At 48.7% G+C, this 18,368-nt stretch overlaps 1 protein-coding gene across 1 annotated transcript; it reads right to left on the bottom strand.

The window, feature by feature from the left end:
* Positions 1 to 123: 123 nt before the first annotated feature.
* CCDC116 (coiled-coil domain containing 116) lies at positions 124 to 9,555 on the bottom strand. The gene is made up of 4 exons (XM_077920326.1): positions 9,429 to 9,555; positions 7,158 to 7,700; positions 3,020 to 3,940; positions 124 to 1,035 (listed from the first exon to the last, which is right to left on the bottom strand). Exons 1-4 carry the CDS (start codon positions 9,486 to 9,488, stop codon positions 160 to 162), a joined length of 2,400 nt encoding a protein of 799 aa, XP_077776452.1. The 5' UTR covers positions 9,489 to 9,555; the 3' UTR covers positions 124 to 159.
* Positions 9,556 to 18,368: the final 8,813 nt, after the last annotated feature.

Raw genomic sequence — 18,368 nt, 5'->3', positions numbered from 1 at the left:
TTATAGAGCAAAAAATACGGTATTATTCTCTCTCGTCAGCTAATGGACTTCTTGTCGGAGACGTTCCACAGATTCCGTAGGTGGGCATATACAGTACATATAAATTACAAAACCACGAGGGTATACAAACCTATATGCTTTATTGCTATTATACCAGTTTTAGATTTTAGGCAGATGAGTTTTGCTACCTTCCTCGCTGAGGCTAGACCTTCGAGACGACGAGTGTTTCTTCAAAAGTTCTCCAGAGTTCTGACTCGGAGCTCCTACTTCGGGCAAAACAGTCCCTGACCCTCTGGCCCCGTCAGGGTCTACGTTTAATTTTTGAGAAGACGATGCCTTTGGCGTCACATCGAGTGGCGACTGGTCTTCAGAATCTGGAGCTTCAAGCAAGGTTTTGCTGTCTTCAGAAGTGATAGATCTCCGTGATACGAATTGGTCTGGAAGTCCTTCGCCCTCTACAGATAACTCCTCAGATTCGCCCTCACCAAAATCAACTATATCAAAAATATCTGTTTCTTGGCTGCCCTCTTGCTGGCTAGTGGACTCTATTTTTTGCAGTATGCCTGATTTCACTTCCTTCTCCACGGCGCTTTTCATCACCACAACTTTGCCAGTAGGCATATCGGATTTGAACAGGACGCTCTTCTTCTCCCCTGATTTTTTCTGCAGGTCCCAAAGGACTCTCTTTTTCTTGCCTTTCTTCTTGTCTTTCTGCTTCGGGGTCTTGGGCCTCGGTTTGCGCGGCGCGTAGATCTCGTCGTGGACTTTTGACCAGTCGATTTGAGACGACAGCCGTATGCCACTGCCCTTAACTCTCTTGTAGCCGAACATGATCTCCAGCAGGACCTTGGTTACAGGAACCGAGATGAAGCCCAGTTTCTCGGAAAGAAGGGTTTCGTAGTTGTACTTGTACAAGATGAGCTTGGCTGCGTTTTCAATCAGGAAATCAATGATGGCTTGCTTTGGGAGGGGCTTGCCTTGCAGGCGGGCACGCTTGATGTCGCTGGGGCTGATGATACGCCTTGAGACAGCAGGCTTGGAAGAGTGGAAAGGGAAGACAGAAAGTGTTGAAAGAGCTACTTAACAATGCCATAAGGGTAAAGGGACCCCTGACCATTAGGTCCAGTAGTGGCCGACTCTGGGGTTGCGGCGCTCATCTCGCTTTATTGGCCGAGGGAGCCAGTGTACAGCTTCTGGGTCATGTGGCCAGCATGACTAAGTCATTTCTGGCAAACCAGAGCAGCGCACGGAAACGCCGTTTACCTTCCCACCAGAGCGGTACCTATTTATCTACTTGCACTTTGACGTGCTTTCGAACTGCTAGGTTGGCAGGAGCAGGGACCGAGCAACAGGAGCTCACCCCGTCGCGGGGATTCGAACCGCCGACCTTCCGATCGGCAAGTCCTAGGCTATGTGGTTTAACCCAGAGCGCCACCCGTGTCCCTAACAATGCCATAGGACAGTGGTTTTCAACCAGTGCGCCGTGGCACCCTGGGGTGCCTTGAATGATGGTCAGGGGTGCCACTGGCAACAATAGCCTCTGTCCCTTTTTCCTCTCCCACCTCTGATGCCCTCTCACATCTCTGCCGCCCAAAGGCTTGCACAGCTGTTTGTTGCAGCAGCCCTGGCTACAAACTCCCCAGGCAAATGGTGCCTCTGGGTCTGGCCAGGGGGTGCTTCCCAGGCCCCTGTGGGGCAGTGTGAGAGGGCATCTCTCTCTGGGGCAGGGGGGCAGCTCCGAGACCAGGGGCAGCAGCCCAGAGGATTCCCAAGGTGAGGGGAGAAGAGAGGAGACTGAGGGAACACTCCACAATGGAGGGTGTTCAAAAAAGGGTGAGAGGCTATCAGCTCTGAGGTCGAGGGGTGGCATAACTGGGCTCCTGAGCCCCACAGGGGTGCCCCAGAAAGAATGTAGTTTGTTAAGGGAGCCATGGACCAAAAAAGGTAGAAAACCTCTGCCATATGATATAAGGCTTAGAATTTTTTAAAGGATAAAGTAAGGCTTGGCTCATAGTTTACTGTAGGGATGGGGCCCAGGGACTGGATGGGGCCCTAAGGCTGTCGCCCTAGGCCACCCCTGCTTTACACCCTCCTTGGTCATTTTTTCCTGGCTAGTATGTATTCCAGTACATTTCTGAGCACAATGCAATGTGTTGGTGCCGACCTTTAAAGCCCTAAACGACCTTGGCCCAGTATACCTGAAGAAGCGTCTCCACCCCCATCGTTCTACCAGGACACTGAGGTCCAGCTCCAAGGGCCTTCTGGTGGTTCCCTCCCTGAGAGAAGTGAGGTTACAGGGAACCAGGCAGAGGGCCTTCTCGGTAGTGGCGCCCGCCCTGTGGAACACCGTCCCATCAGAAGTCAAGGAGATAAATAACTATACAACTTTTAGAAGATACTGGAAATCAGCCCTGTATAGGAAAGTTTATAATACCTGATACTTTACTGTGTTTGATGTTTTAATTGTTGGAAGCAACCCAGTCAGATGAGCAGTATACATTTGCATTTATTGTTGTTATTATTGTTATTACTGTTATTGTTATTGTTATTATCCTTGAACTCTGATAATGCTTCTTGCTCATCTGGGCAGATGCTAGAGAGGGATGGTTGAGTCAATTAACATTAGTTACTCTACTGACATTTGCAAGCCACCAGCAAATCACCTCAACATGTTGGAGTTAACTATTTATTAGCAAAAACAGGTACTGTACTCTTATTTTTGCCAATGCATTTTCATTATTCTTGTTGCTAACACCTGCATTTTCATTCACACTTTATTTTTCAATACATCGCTCGGCTGGAAAACAGCATTGCAAAATTCAGAAGAAGTGCAAATTTCAAAGGATGGCTGTGTTCACCTATTGTTTTGGAAAGTGCAAATTAAGCAAGTTTAAGTGTGGACGGATTCAAACCTTCTCTCCCCCCCCCCCCCAATCTCTATTAGTGGGTAAGGCCTGCCAGACCCTTGTCATACTCCCCAGGTAGGCCGCAGCCTCCCTTTCTTTAGAAATTTACGTACCTGTTTGGACTCAGCAACTCCTTGGGTAGAGTCTTTTTTCTGTCTTGGTTTCGGAAGAGGGGGCGGAACGTATTTCGGTTTGGGTGGGGGCTCCTCTGGCGGCGGCCTTGGCTTCGTTTTCGGCAGCGGAGGCGGCACGTATTTGGGTTTGCGCTGAGCTTCCTCAGGCCCCATAGATTTCCGCTTAGATTTCGGAAGGACTGGTGGTGTATATTTTGGCTTGCCTTTCTCTTCCGGGGATGGGGTTATGGATTCCCCCTTTGCTTTCTTCCTCTTCTCTCTCTCCTTGTCCTTCTCCTTGTCCTTCTCCTTCTCCTTCCCCTTGTCTTTCTTCTTCTTCCCCTTCTTCTTTTTCTTCTTCTTCTTTCCCCCTCCTCCCTCCTTCCCCTCTTCGGATTTGGAGTCACCCTCTTCTGACGTGTCCTCTCCGCTCTCGGAGTCGGCTGAGCCGCTCCTCAGCTCCTCTCCTTCCTCGCCTTCCTCGCCTTCTTCCTCGCCTTCCTCGCTCTCCCCCATTGAAGAGGCCCACGGCAGCAGAGGGTGGCCTTGCTCGTCATAAGCGCCCACAAAGGACATTCCATCCGCCATTGTCAACTCCAGGACTTTGAGGACCGCTTGGTTTATTATGCATTGAAGAGCCGCGAGGATTTTGTTTTCTTCCAAGAAATCTAGGGCCGAGAAAGGTTCGTTTCCTGGATAGTACAAGGGGATGCTGCTGGGCGTGGGCCGTTTCAGAACACTGGTGATCTCCTTGTGCAGGGACTCTACGGACATCGTCTGCTTTGGGATCTGTTTCCTGAACTTTGCAAAATAATCTCTGTGTGGGGGGTGTAGCTTAGTGAAAGACTCTGCCAGTTTGGCCCAAATGTGGAAGTGTTCTTGCCGGAAATAATAACTGTCCCCTGATCGTTCTGAAAATGTCTGCAAGCGAGTAAAGGAAGAGAAAAGAAAGTATATTATAACAGCATCAAAACAAGTAACAAGGGGATGTGTTCGGTCTGGATATTCTAGGTGGAAGCTGGGAACAGATCATTTCATAACTCCCAGATAAGACAACGGAGGAACGTAAAAAACCACCTTACGCTGAACCAAACGACTGGTGCACCTAGCTCAATACTGGCCACACCAATGCTCTTCAGCCTTAGGCTCCCAGATGTTGTTGTACTAAATCCTTACCCATTGCCTAAGCTGGCTGGGGATGGTGGGTGTTTTAGTCCAACAATATCTCAAGGCCCAAGATGGAAAGGCACTGGTGTATAGTGAATGGAAGCAGCTCCCTGGGGTTTTGGACAACCACTGTCCAAATGCACACTTGCTCTTCCTCTCTCTTAGCTGCTTCATGCAAAGTCACACCTATCTAACTCATTATTGTAATCACTGGCTGGCAGCAGCTCTCTAGGTTACAGACAGGGTTCTTCCCCAGCAGGGGTTGAACCTTTCTGCATAGAAAGCTGGTGCTCTTTCACAGAGCTACCAAAGGCACAGGCCAATGTTCCCATCTTGTTTAGGATTTGCATCCTAAGTAGAGACTTTTGTCCCTGAATCAAGGGAAGGCAACCTCTTGCCCTCCAAATGCTGATGGACTACAAGTCCCATCATCCGTGACCATGGATCATGCTGGCTGGGACTGATGGGAGTCCAGCAACATCTGGAGGGTCTCAGGTTGTCTACTCCTGGTCTACCCCTACAAAGATTTAGCAACCCAGATCAATCAATCAATCAATCGGAATGACTCTCTGGACAATTTCCACATTCTCCTGTGTCTTTGGGTACTCTGAGCTATTTCCCGACTTTTTCATTTTCCTTTTTTTATCACATCAAACCATTCCTGCTGGTTTGCCCTCCAGAAAGGGGCAAACAGCAGAATAGTAAAAAGAAAGAAAGTAAAGAAAGGTTGTTATAGGAGACCTGTGATAATCGCTGCACATTAATAAGTGATCACACAATAGATACCATTCGTGAAAAGTGTGATTCTCATCTTGGAATGACTATTCTTCACCCTCCCCTTCCACGGGCCCCTCCAGATGTCATTTTTTTATTGTGCATTCACGAGGATTTGTGCACACGGAATTATCAGGGAGGTCACATGTGTTCCCGCTTTCAGTCATATTCACCCCTGCAAAAAGTTGTGGGAGAGCCACACTGCTTCCTTTTCAATCAGTGCACATCCCATAACTCCCTGCTGAAATCCCGGAAAGTTTTATAGCACAAATGTCCTGGTTTATTTTTGTCCCACTTTTCTTGTGCTATAGCCCGGACAGCAACAATATAGTGGCACTGGGAAACATCGCGGAACAAACTGAAGCAGAATCAATATGGCACTAATTCACTGTTATTGTTGTATGTTGCAGAATACACTCACAATAAAACACCCGTCTGGAGGAGCCTGTACCCCTCTTTCAGTCTGTGCATCCAGTTGTGGATGCCTGCTATGCTGTCCCTGCACAATGGAATTAGAATCGAGGAGCCTTTCCGCAGGTGGAAGGGTTCCTTAATATAGATGTGGGCATTGTTCATTCATTGCTGATGGATGAGCTCTATAGCATTAGAGCAGCGGGGAGGAACATTTTAGGGTCCACAGGACAGATCATTATCAGGATTGGCCTCATGGGCCAGATTTGACAGTTATTTTTTTTGGAGGAGGGATAAAGGTAAAGGGACCCCTGACCATTAGGTCCAGTCGTGGCCGACTCTGGGGTTGCAACGCTCATCTCGCTTTATTGGCCGAGGGAGCTGGCGTACAGCTTCCGGGTCATGTGGCCAGCATGACTAAGCCGCTTCTGGCAAACCAGAGCAGCGCACGGAAATGCCGTTTACCTTCCCGCTGGAGCGGTACCTATTTATCTACTTGCACTTTGACGTGTTTTCGAACTGCTAGGTTGGCAGGAGCAGGGACTGAGCAACAGGAGCTCACCCCGTCGAGGGATTCGAACCGCCGACCTTCTGATCGGCAAGTCCTAGGGTCTGTGGTTTAACCCACAGCGCCACCCGTGTCCCTATTGGAGGAGGCATACCCACCAGTTAAACTCCCCTGTGTGGCTTTGCCCATGCTTCTCCTTTTAACCCCTTATTGTTGGCGCTTTAAATGGGGAACATGGGGACACTTGCAAAGGTAACTGCTTTAAGGCAGTCTCTGCGCTGCTGTTGGGAGTGCGGGGAATGCCTTAAAGCAGCTTCTCTTTTAAGTGGCTTCTCCCCACTGCAACCCCACCACCCACTCAAGGGCTTTAATCTTCATTCATCAGTTGATGAATGGGGATTAAATCCTGCTGGCTAGGCTGCATGATCCTGTTCGTTCCTGGTTCTGCAGCCAATGTAAGATTAAACGCTGTCCTCCTGCCCATCAGCTGACAACACCGGTGATGTCAGCTGCTGGGTAGGTGAGCATGATTTGGAGAAAACTTGACAGGCAAAATTGGGCAATTTGATGGGCCAGATATGGCCCACAGGCCGGAGGTTCCCCACCCCTGCATTAGGGTCACAACATAATTCAAGCCTGGAGTGCAACTGCGATTTTCATCTGCCATTAGCTGCGTCACAGGCATTGTCCAGTAGGTCCCTGCGACACTCAAGTTTTATAGAGAGCCTTTCCAATTGCCACGCCGCCACTAGCTTTGAAAGAATCACATCACACACACACCCCAGGAAAAACACACAGCGCCTTGAGGGCTAAGAACCTGCACCACTATGAGAACAGTAGGAGATTGCAAAGGGGAAAACAGAAGCTTCTGTGCAGGATATTGTCTGCAACCTGACTCAGTAAATGAAATGAGCATTCAGTGATCTGAAAAAGGCTCAAAGTCATGGCTTCAGGAGGAGGAGGATGGAGTTGGCCACCAGGCATGTGGCTGGAAAAACTGCAAAGAGAAGGCTCCCTTTCTACTGCTGGGTCCTGCTGTGGAACAATGCACAACTATCCTATGTCCTTGCACATGCATTATAGAATTGCTGGATATAGTACACCTCTTCCACACCCATAAACACCTCCCCACACACACACAGCAGGCTTTTCTGTAGCGGATCCAGACATTTTGTGCAGAAGTTTATTTCCGTGCATGGATTACATTGGCTGGATCAGAGCGGGGAACTCTCAGCGCGGCGCGGGAGGTCCGATCCGTCAAGAAAGTCCTCCAAATACCTCTGCGTGGAATCCTCCGGAAACTCCCTCCCTGGGCCTCTCATTTAGCCTCGGGAGCCTGGCGGCATATTTATCCAGGAGGGACATTTCCCCTTCGAGCCTAGGCTCCCTTCTGCTCGTGAGACATGCTTCCCAGTCGTCTTCAGAGCTGGAAGTGGCCGAGGTGGTGTGGTACCTAGACTGCGAGCTGCAGGAGAAGGACCACGACCTGCTGTCCATGCTGGAGCCAGATTCTTCTTCGATATCAAATATCGGGTCTCCATCCTCGGTCGTCACTCGCCGCAGCTTCCGCACGGCATCCTCGACGATGTTCTGAAGGCTTTCCAGGACCTCCTCGTCAGCTAAGAAATCCACAAACTCCGAGAATTCGTTGGCGAGGTGGCTGCTTTCGCCGTGACTGCTGGAGCGCTGCTTTCGTTTCCCTTTGCCTGGGCTGAAAGCTCTGAACTCAGAAGCTGTGGTGGCGGCGAACTGGTCCCGGAATTGGCAGCGGGAAGGTGGCCTCAGGATGTTCCTCCAGTCAGAGGGATCTCCTTGTCTCAGCTGTAGACAAGGAAAAACCAGGGTGAAAAGGGGAATCGGGTCTGAAGTTACTGGGACTGTATCAAAAATGCATGTAACGCCAGCAATGTAGGCAGTGATATAGTGGAGGGGAAAACACAGGGGTGTGTAGTTCTGGGACTTTTTTCAGAGCAGGAATTATGACAGCTTTGGCCTGGGTAATTGGCAGCTCTGGTGAGTGGAGGAGGTGATAATAAGGCTTTCAAGTTATTTTGTGGCAGATTAGTCAGAGGAAACAAGCAGGTAGAGGCTAGTCACTGCTTTCCTTTCCTTTGTTGGTGGTCCCTACTTCATGCTAGCAATTTAAATGGTAACACTTCCTTTTGCAATTATTTGAATTTTTCATTGAAAGCCAATGTTTACATTTCAGTTGGCTTTTGTTGAAGTTCAATGGGTTTTACAAGTTGAACCAATGCCATCAGAAGCAAACATTACTGACAGCTGAGTGGTGCTTAGCCCCAGTAAGAGGTCAACAAAGCTGTCGATTTTGGTTCTCTAGTTTTCTCATTTTTCAGTCTTAATTTCAGCTCTCCGCATTTCTGCAGCAATTTGCCTTTTTAAAAAACCCATGAAAATATATCAGCAGAGTGCAAATTTCTCCTGATGAACACAGGTTTGCATGCAGTTTTGACTAATATACACATTTTTGCAAGCAATTTCCTTAAAAGCTAATGCATCTGTGTGTGCTATTTTCACAAATGTATGCATTCTGTGCATGTTTTCTCGTTCATAGATGAATATTCTTTAAAGAACCGCATTGCAAAATTCAGGTAAAGGTAAAGGTAAAGGGACCCCTGACCATTAGGTCCAGTCGTGACCGACACTGGGGTTGCGGCGCTAATCTCGCTTTATTGGCTGAGGGAGCCGGCATACAGCTTCCGGGTCATGTGGCCAGCGTGACTAAGCCGCTTCTGGCGAACCAGAGCAGCACACGGAAACGCCGTTTACCTTCCCGCCGGAGCGGTACTTATTTATCTGCTTGCACTTTGATGTGCTTTCGAACTGCTAGGTTGGCAGGAGCAGGGACTGAGCAATGGGAGCTCACCCCGTTGCGGGGATTCGAACCGCCGACCTTCTGATCGGCAAGTCCTAGGCTCTGTGGTTTAACCCACAGCGCCACCCATGTCCCCAAAATTCAGGTAGGTTCAGATAAAACTGGTTTCCTTAAAACCAGACCCACAATTCTCAACTTGTGCCTTCTAGTGGTAATGAGCTGTACATCTGAGGCATGGGGAACAACTAACAGTGACTCCCCTGAAGACCTCTATGATTCGGCAGGAATATAAGGGATCAGGCAGTCCTTGAGGTATCCTGGACGGCAGCTGGCTCTGCTACTGCCCACCATTTTCAGTCCTGCCACCCCCTCCTGCCACCTAAGATTGACAAGTCCAATGTCAAAGTAGGGCAGCACCAGAGGGCACTTGGTGCGTTTATTACGCCACTTTTTACTCCATGAAGCTCAAGGTGACTGCCATATTCGGTTCTCCCCTTCCTCATTTAACCCCTACAACAACCCTGTGAGGTAGGTTAGGCTGAGAGTCAGTGACTGGCCCAAGGTCAGCCAGTGAGCTTTATGGCTGAGTAGGGATTCGAACCCTGGGCTCCCAGGTCACAGTCCAACACTCTAACCACTACACTACACTGGCTCAGCTTGCGTGACTCCCCTTCCTCGAATGGGATGGCCCATTTCTGTCTCCCTTTGGGCCTTACCTGAGGTCCCCTGAGGCTCTCATCATCTGCCAGATAGCCGGAATATCTACGACTCACCATGGTGCTGAAAGGACAGCGGCTGTCCCCGCCTCTCTTTTCACACCTTCTGTCTCCTCTTCCTGCACAAACAAACACACAAAAATAGGAGTGTTGTTATTATTTTACGAGACGCGGGTGGCGCTGTGGGTTAAACCACAGAGCCTAGGACTTGCTGATCAGAAGGTCGGCGGTTCGAATCCCTCGACGGGGTGAGCTCCCCTTGCTCAGTCCCTGCTCCTGCCAACCTAGCAGTTCGAAAGCACCTCAAAGTGCAAGTAGATAAATAGGTACCACTCCAGCGGGAAGGTAAACGGCGTTTCCGTGCACTGCTCTGGTTCGCCAGAAGCGGCTTAGTCCTGCTGGCCACATGACCCGGAAGCTGTACACCAGCTCCCTCGGCCAATAAAGTGAGATGAGCGCCGCAACCCCAGAGTCGGCCATGACTGGACCTAATGGTCAGGGGTCCCTTTACCTTTACCGTTACTATTATTTTACAAAGAGGGGTGTCAAAGTGGGGGAGCTACAGAATGAATCGCATCCATCGATTTGGATGCTTCCTTCAAAAGTGAATTCCTGATGAAAGGTCTAGGAAGGAAAGCGCTCATCAACATTTTCATAGAGGGAGAATATTTTGTGTGTGAATGATATCGGAGTTTGGTAGTGAAAGAGGAAAGATGTGGACCTGGCAAGGGACCGAGGGTTTCATATCGATATAAATATATACATACTTATAAACTGCCCGCACTTTCAAAACATCATGACGCCATACAGTAAAACTGTTAAAACGTTGTAAAATTACATAGCCATAAAAACAGAACGAATTGAGCTATGCTCAATCAATTCTATAAAAACACTCAGTGGAACCAAATAGTTTTAAGCAGGAGGTGAAATATCGAAATTGTAGTCGCCTGTTAGATTTCAGTAGCAGCAGTATTCCAGATTGGTGCCACTGCACTTGGTTTCATGAGGGCTAGAAACTCTGAAAGCAGAGGCAATTAATATACCGTATTTTTCGCTCTATAAGATGCACCAGACCATAAGACGCACCTAATTTTTGGAGGAGGAAAACAAGGGAAAAAATATTCTGAATCCCAGAAGCCAGAACAGCAAGAGGGATTGCTGCGCAGCGAAAGCAGCGATCCCTCTTGCTGTTCTGGCTTCTGGGATAGCTGCGCAGCCTGCATTCGCTCCATAAGACGCACACACATTTCCCCTTACTTTTTAGGAGGGAAAAAGTGAGTCTTACACAGCAAAAAATACGGTAGATAAATCCCAGTTCTAATGCACGTATGACAACCAAACCCTTCCATATCCAAGTATGTCCCATATGCGATGTGCCAGCCTTTTTTTAAAAAAACAAAAACTGCTACTCACAATTGTGTTCATTAAGGGTGAAAAATCCCAGATTATGAGAGGTGAGGCCGAGGTTTCTTTACCTCTCCAAATTCCTCGTTGAGGATCCTGCCCAGCGGGCTACCTAGCATCGAGGGGTTTTGCCAACGTGAGGAATTCTCTTGCCTCAAATGTTCACACGGAAGCCAAAGAACTGCTTATGCCTCTCAGAGAACCTTTCTCTGTCATTGTTAGGTAACGGATCCTGTCTGTTTGCCCGTGCGATTCCATTCATTTGCATAGAACATTCCTATCGCATAGCCCAGCTCTCAAAGCGCGAGTTCAACTAGCGCAAAGGTGGGGAGCCCTTTCCAGATCAGGGGCCACATTCCCTTCTAAGCAATGCCCAGAGGGCCAGGTGTGAAGGGTGGGCGTGGCCGGAGGCAAAAGGTGGGGGCGGAGCAATGAACACCAATCTTATCTTTCCACAGTGGGCTGGTTTCTACAAACACACAGACACGCCCCTCTCAGCCCTCCATCCAGATAAGTGAGACTAATGAGCAGAGATCAAGGACCCACTCCAACCAGCCAAAGGAGGATCCAAAATAGATCTGGTGAGGGGTGTGGTCTGGGAAGAGGGGGTGTGGCCTGGAGAGGAGGTGTGGTCTGATGAGAACATCAGGTACCTGATAGGGAGAGGCTTAGAGTGATGCATTTATGCCCTGGACTTGAGGTTCTCCAACCCTGAGCTAGTTTGTTGGTGTAAGAAATCCAGACTTGGAAGGCTTTCTCTGAAAGCACAATCTGAGGGAAATCACAGCCAGAGCTATATGTTGCATGTTTCTGAAAGACACTCTTCGTATCCTCCAGACATGGGCTTTTTTCAGCTGGAACTCAGTTCTGGCACCTCTCAGGTGGGCACCATGGCCAATTTAAGAGAACAAGGGAGGTTCTCGTGGTGAGTTCCGGCACCTCTTTTTCTAGAAAAATAGAACTGTGTATGACCCAGCTGCAGCTATTATTAAATGGTCAGGAGAGAAGGAATTACGAGCCTGGATCAGATGTTCTCCTAAAAGACAGGGCAGGATTTAGGCATCTTGCTTGGAGCAGGCATATCTAAAATCCAAACCAGCTTCCACTTTTCCATTTGAAAAGCCATAGCTCTGTGGCAGAGAGCCTGCTTCGCAGGCAGGAGGTCGCAGGATCAATCCTCAGCATCTCCAGTTTTTTAAAAATTGATCAGGTAGGAGGCAATGGGGAACTTTCATCCCAAGATCCTAGGCAGCCACTGTCAGCCTGGGCTGGAGGGAGAAATCAGTGGAGACCTGGTAGGAGGCACTTTCTTACCTTACCAGACTGGAAGCTGGGGCTGTGTGCTTGGTGGAAGAGGCTCCCAGGTGTCACTGAATATCCATTGCTCCACCCACTTTTGCCCACTGGCATGCAGCCTCCAGTGGTTTGCCCTGAGGAGTTTGCAGCCCCCGAGGGATGAAAAATGCAAGCATTCATCGGCTACAGTTTGCTTTTCTCTCGCACGCCGATGCACAAATACGTTTTCTGCAGGCTTGGGACCCTACCTCGACTAGAGAAACCTGAATTTCGTGCCCGTCCCAACACACCACACAACTATCTGTAAGGCAAAAACTGCAGGAAGAATGTCGCTTGGCTGCATATTCCTTTGTGTATGGCCTGGATTTATTCCCCTTCATAAAAAGAAAAAGAGTTCTGGTATGTGTGTGTGTGTGTTTTACAAAAGATTCCTTGTCTGCTGCGTCTTGGCACGTCAAAGACAACATTCCAGCTGATAAGAATGGCAGATTTTGAACAGGGCTGGGAGGGAGAGGAGCTGCGCAAGCAGAAAGCATGGCTGGCTTGGGGGAAGACGGTTGTCTTCCCAGCATCACTTAGTGACTCGGTTGTGGGGAAGGGCCATAGCTGCCAGTCAGTGGAGACAATGCTGAACTAAATGGACCAATGCTGCCACGGAGAGAAGAGGTGGTAGCTCAGCAGTAGAGCATCTGTTTGCATGTCGAAGGTCTCCAGCAACTTCTGATAGGACCATAGCTGTCAACTTACAGATTTGAAAATAAGGGACCAGCAGCCAAAATAAGGGATCAGCAGCCAAAATAAGGGATTTTCCCAGCAACTTCTGAGCCCCTGCGAGCCAAAGGCAGAAAGCCCAGCCAGCAGCCAAACGAAGCCTCAAGTGATGGTTCCCACAGCACAGCAACCCAGCAAAGGGGATGCAGCAAGGAAAACCACCGTCACCTCTCCGCTGGGAAGCGCTGAGCAAAGGCGACTCCCCAGGCAACGCGGCCGATTTGATCGGCACAAGGCATGCAAGTTCCACCCCCCCAGTCATTCTTAGACTCCTTATTGGGTGAGCAACACAGCCAAGCAACACAGTTGGAGCCTCCCTCCCCCCTGGCCAGCAGGGAGGGAGGGAGAGGAGCTGCTTCCTTTGAAATTTAAGGGACATCATCAATAAGGGACAGCAGCAGGACACAGCGCTGGATAAGGGACTTTCTCGCCAAATAAGGGACGGTTGACAGCTATGGATAGGACTGGAAAAGGCCCCTGGCTGAAACCCTGGATAACTGCTGCCAGTGCGTGCAGACAATACTGAACCAGTGGCATAAAGCAGCCTGCTATGTTCTTGCAGCCCTAATTACATAAGAATGTTGGAGGAGCCCCTCTGGATCTAGTCAAAGGCCAGTCTAATGCAGCCCCTGTGTCTCACAGCGACCATTCAGAGACAATAGCAGAGTTGGAAGTGGGGAGGAGAAGTTTGTGGAATTGCCCCCTTCCAGCTCCCATAGTGGTCCCTCCCCCAGCGTCTGAATGCTCCCCACCTTGCCCAGTGGGGAGATGAAGTGGCAAAAGATTCTTGTAAAACGAACAACTTGTCTTTTCCTTTTATTGCAACGGTGCTTATCTTCCTATATACATACAAATGCAAGGCTGTCATCACACAGCCCCCATTGGAGGAGTTGTCCTGCCACATCACAATCCTGGATTTGGATGTATTCAGAGCACATGGAGTAGGAAGGGGAAACTCTAGGAAGCTGATAATGTGTTTGGTCGTGGGAGAGAATAGCGGGGAGATTGGTGACCACTTTGATTGAAAAGTGGTATATAAAATAACCAAGGGACGCAGGTGGTGCTGTGGTCTGAACCACTGGGCCTCTTGAGCTTGCCGATCGGAAGATCTGCAGTTTGAATCCCTGTGACAGGGTGAGCTCCTGTTGCTCTGTCCCAACTTCTGCTAACCTAGCAGTTCGAAAGCACGTCAGTACAAGTAGATAAATAGGTACCACTGCAGTGGGAAGGTAAACGGTGTTTCCGTGCGCTCTGGTTTCCGTCACGATGTTCCGTTGTGCCAGAAGCGGTTTAGTCCTGCTGGCCACATGACCCGGAAAGCTGTCTGTGGACAAACGCCTGCTCCCTCAGCCTGAAAGTGAGATGAGCGCTGCAACCCCATAGTCACCTTTGACTGGACTTAATCGTCCTGGAGTCCTTTACCTTTTATATAAAATAAACATAAATAAATAAATAAGCAAATGTTGCTGGAGTCCAGTCCCCATCATTCCTGACCACTGGCCATGCCCCTCCCCAACGCCCTTGCCATTTTTCTGCAAGAGATGTCTGTTTACAGGTAGATAGGAGTTTTCTGCCAGATGTATTTATAGAGGTAGGCTCTGTTCTAATTTTATTATATTTATTGGCAAGAGAGAAGCACAGCCCTCACAGGTGTCACTGGACTCTCAACTCTCATCTCAAGGGTGATGAGACTTGATGGTCACAGGTTGTCCTCACCATTGGCAAAAAAGGCAATTCTGATAGGGAGGGGAGAAGGCAACATCCAGACCATTGCTCCTTTTCTGGCTGATAGTTGAAGCTCCCTTTGCCGTGGCATTCTTCCTGAGGTGTGCGTGCAGGATGAAACCCTCCAGAGGCCCTTTGGTGGAGGGAGAGGACCAGAGAGAGCAGTTCAGGTCTCCACTCCTGTCCTCAGAACCACAGGTAGCCTGATGTGTGGCTGCTGCCATCTACAGGACGATATGAGAACAATGCAAATCTAGGTGTTGAGCTGAGCAGTACGGTGTTCAAATCCCCACTCAGCCATGAAATTCATAGGGGACACCTTGGGGCAGTTAGCCACTGCCTCTCAGCCCAACCTTCTTCTGTCCCATTTTCTCTCTGATGCTCCCTTTCACGTGGCTCTGGTGGCGCTGTGGCCTCTTGGGTTTGCCGATCGGAAGTTCGGCGGTTCGAATCCCTGTGACAGGCTGAGCTCTCATTGCTCTTTCCCAGCTCCTGCCAACTTAGCAATTCAAAAGCATGCCAGTGCAAGTAGATAAATAGGTACCACAGTGACGGGAAGGTAAACGGTGTTTCCGTGTGCTCTGGTTTCCATCACAGTGTCCCATTGTGCCAGAAGCGGTTTAATCCTGCTGGCTACATGACCCGGAAAGCTGTCTGTGGACAAACGCCGGCTCTCTCAGTCTGAAGTGAGATGAGCTCTGAACCCCATAGCTCTGAATCCTTTGCCTTTACCCTTTTTTTTGCCCATGTCCCCACCCAGCTGGCAGACAAAGGAAGACTAGATTGCTCTTCCCAGAAAGCCTTAACTATTTACTTTCAGCGGATGACTTTTAAAAATTGGGGAAAAGGGAGCGATTGCTGTGTTCAGCAAGATGGAGAATCCTTGAGAAGACACTACAAAGAAGCCCTCCATTGCATGAGTCCTGGGCACCGATTCTCTTTTTTTATATATAAATTTTTATTAGTTTTCAACATATTATTTTCAACAATAATTAAACATACTTTCATATCTTATACCAGTTTTTTTTACTTCCATCAATCACATCTGAAAATTTTCCAATCTAATCACTTAATATACATTTCTTACTTTCACTAGTACATTTAAATCTCATAACTAATATCTCTATTCTTTCTCTACTTTGCAATATTTCATATATTTCTCCTTACAAAACTTCCTGTAGTCCTACTAGTGTAATTTGTTGATTACAATTGCTCTTCAAATAGTTTGTATATTTCTTCCAATCTTCTGTGAATCTCTGGTTCCGCAGATTTCGAATCCTTCCTGTCATTTTATCTAATTCTGCGTAGTCTATTAATTTTGTCTGCCATTCTTCTTCTGTCGGAATTTCTTCTTGCTTCCATTTCTGGGCTAACAATACTCTTGCCACTGTTGTTGCATATAAAAACAATTTAACATCTTGCCTATTAATTTCCTCACCTCCTGGGCACCAATTCTCAGAGTGTAAACCTGAGCCATCGCGCTGGTACCCTCTCAGGTGAACATGCAAGCGCAACATCTGTCCTAGCCCACCAAGTGGCCAAACTGACATTTTATCTAACAAATATTCCTCATACACCCTCTTCAACAACTCACCTTTGTAGAATACTCTTCTGCAGATTGAATACCCAGTATCTCTAGGCAGAAGCTTGTTGGATCGGACCATAAACATTCTCCCAAGTTGGTATGGAATCTTAATTGTTCTGAACTTGTGCCATTTCATATTATCATGTGTGGAAAGTTTTTCTTCTATGCAGCTGGGCAGAGCACCTTGTCAGGTGGTCCCAACATGAAACAAATCAATAAATAAATGACAACAAAAATTTGGGGTGGGGGCCACATAAAAGTAAGCTGAGGGCCACATGTGTCTGTAGGGCACACCTGTTCTAGGGAGACAGATGGCACTTTTTCCCTGGGAAGAAGGACTGATTGTTAAACCCCTCTGATAACTGTAGCTCAGTGCAGGAATAAGGTTCTCCAAGAAAGTGTCAGTGCCCTAAACAAACTGTGTTTCCCAGGTTCTTTAGGGGAAGCCTTGACTGTTTTAAAGTGGTACGATACCGCTTTAAATGTGTAGTGCAGACGCGTTCTGTGTCTCTGGATGGAGAGGGCAGAGGAGGTCAGGCAATTTGGGATGGAGGTGGTCCTGGGCTGGTCTCTGCCTTTCGCCTGCCTTGCAAGGTTGTTATGAAGACTAAAGATGGGGTTAATTCAACATAAGAAGCTGCCTTATATGGAGTCAAACCACAGCTGCACCCAGCTCACTATTGTCTGTCAACCGCTGAGCTATGCTCCCTTCCTCAGCTACACCAGGAAGATAAAAATATAAACTAATAGGCAAATCCACACCACACATTTAAAGTACAGGCAGAGCACATGACTTCTGAAGAAGAACCTTGGGAATTCTTTGGCTCTGATAACAGTGATGTTATGGGGACGCAGGTGGCGCAGTGAGTTAAACCACAGAGCCTAGGACTTGCAGATTAGAAGGTCGGTGGTTCGAATCCCCGTGACGGGGTGAGCGCCCGTTGCTCAGTCCCTGCTCCTGCCAACCTAGCAGTTCAAAAGCACGTCAAAGTGCAAGTAGATAAATAGGTACCGCTCCGGCGGGAAGGTAAACGGCGTTTCCGTGCGCTGCTCTGGCTCGCCAGAAGCGGCTTAGTCATGCTGGCCACATGACCCGGAAGCTGTACGCCAGCTCCCTCGGCCAATAAAGCGAGATGAGCGCCACAACCCCAGAGTCGTCAGCGACTGGTCCTAATGGTCAGGGGTCCCTTTACCTTTACCTAGTGTACATGACTTCTAACAAAGAACCTTGGGAATTCTTTGGCTCTGATAACAGCGAAGAAAGGAGCAGCTCTAGAACTCCTGGAAACTTGTATTGTATCTTGTACATTTATATCTCACCTCCTCCTGGCCCAAGGTCACCCAGCCAGCTTCATGGGGACTAGAACCTTGGCCTCCAACACTCTAACCACTACACCACACTGCAGGGGTGCCGACTTGAATAAAATATGGGGGGGCAGGTAATCACCGCATAACCAATCACATGATGTGGAACACACACCATTTGAATGGTTGTTGTTGTTGTTTAGTCGTTTAGTCGCGTCCGACTCTTCATGACCCCATGGACCAGAGCACGCCAGGCACTCCTGTCTTCCACTGCCTCCCGCAGTTTGGTCAGACTCATGTTTGTAGCTTCGAGAACACTGTCCAACCATCTCGTCCTCTGTCGTCCCCTTCTCCTTGTGCCCTCCATCTTTCCCAACATCGGGGTCTTTTCCAGGGAGTCTTCTCTTCTCATGAGGTGGCCAAAGTATTGGAGCCTCAGCTTCACGATCTGTCCTTCCAGGGAGCACTCAGGGCTGATTTCCTTCAGAATGGAGAGGTTTGATCTTCTTGCAGTCCATGGGACTCTCCAGAGTCTCCTCCAGCACCATAATTCAAAAGCATCAATTCTTCGGCGATCAGCCTTCTTTATGGTCCAGCTCTCACTTCCGCACATCACTACTGGGAAAACCATAGCTTTAACTATACAATTTGAATGGCAATTCCCATCAACTTAGGGGGGGGGGTAGCACCCTCAAATATTTTAGGGGGGGGGCGAAAGGACCTCAGCCCCTAGGAGTTGGCTCTTACGCCACACTGGAAGCAAATATTTGGGTTAGTTAGCTAAGGGTGCTGGGAGCTGTAGCACGTTGGCAGGGGCGAACTACAGTTCCCAGGATTTATTTGGGGGGGGGTGG

The sequence above is a fragment of the Podarcis muralis genome, chromosome 16 (genome assembly GCF_964188315.1).
Source record: "Podarcis muralis chromosome 16, rPodMur119.hap1.1, whole genome shotgun sequence".
NCBI classification, from domain to species: domain Eukaryota; kingdom Metazoa; phylum Chordata; class Lepidosauria; order Squamata; family Lacertidae; genus Podarcis; species Podarcis muralis.
The sequence above is the reverse complement of the archived record's forward strand: the minus strand, read 5'-3'. Positions and strand labels throughout refer to the sequence as shown.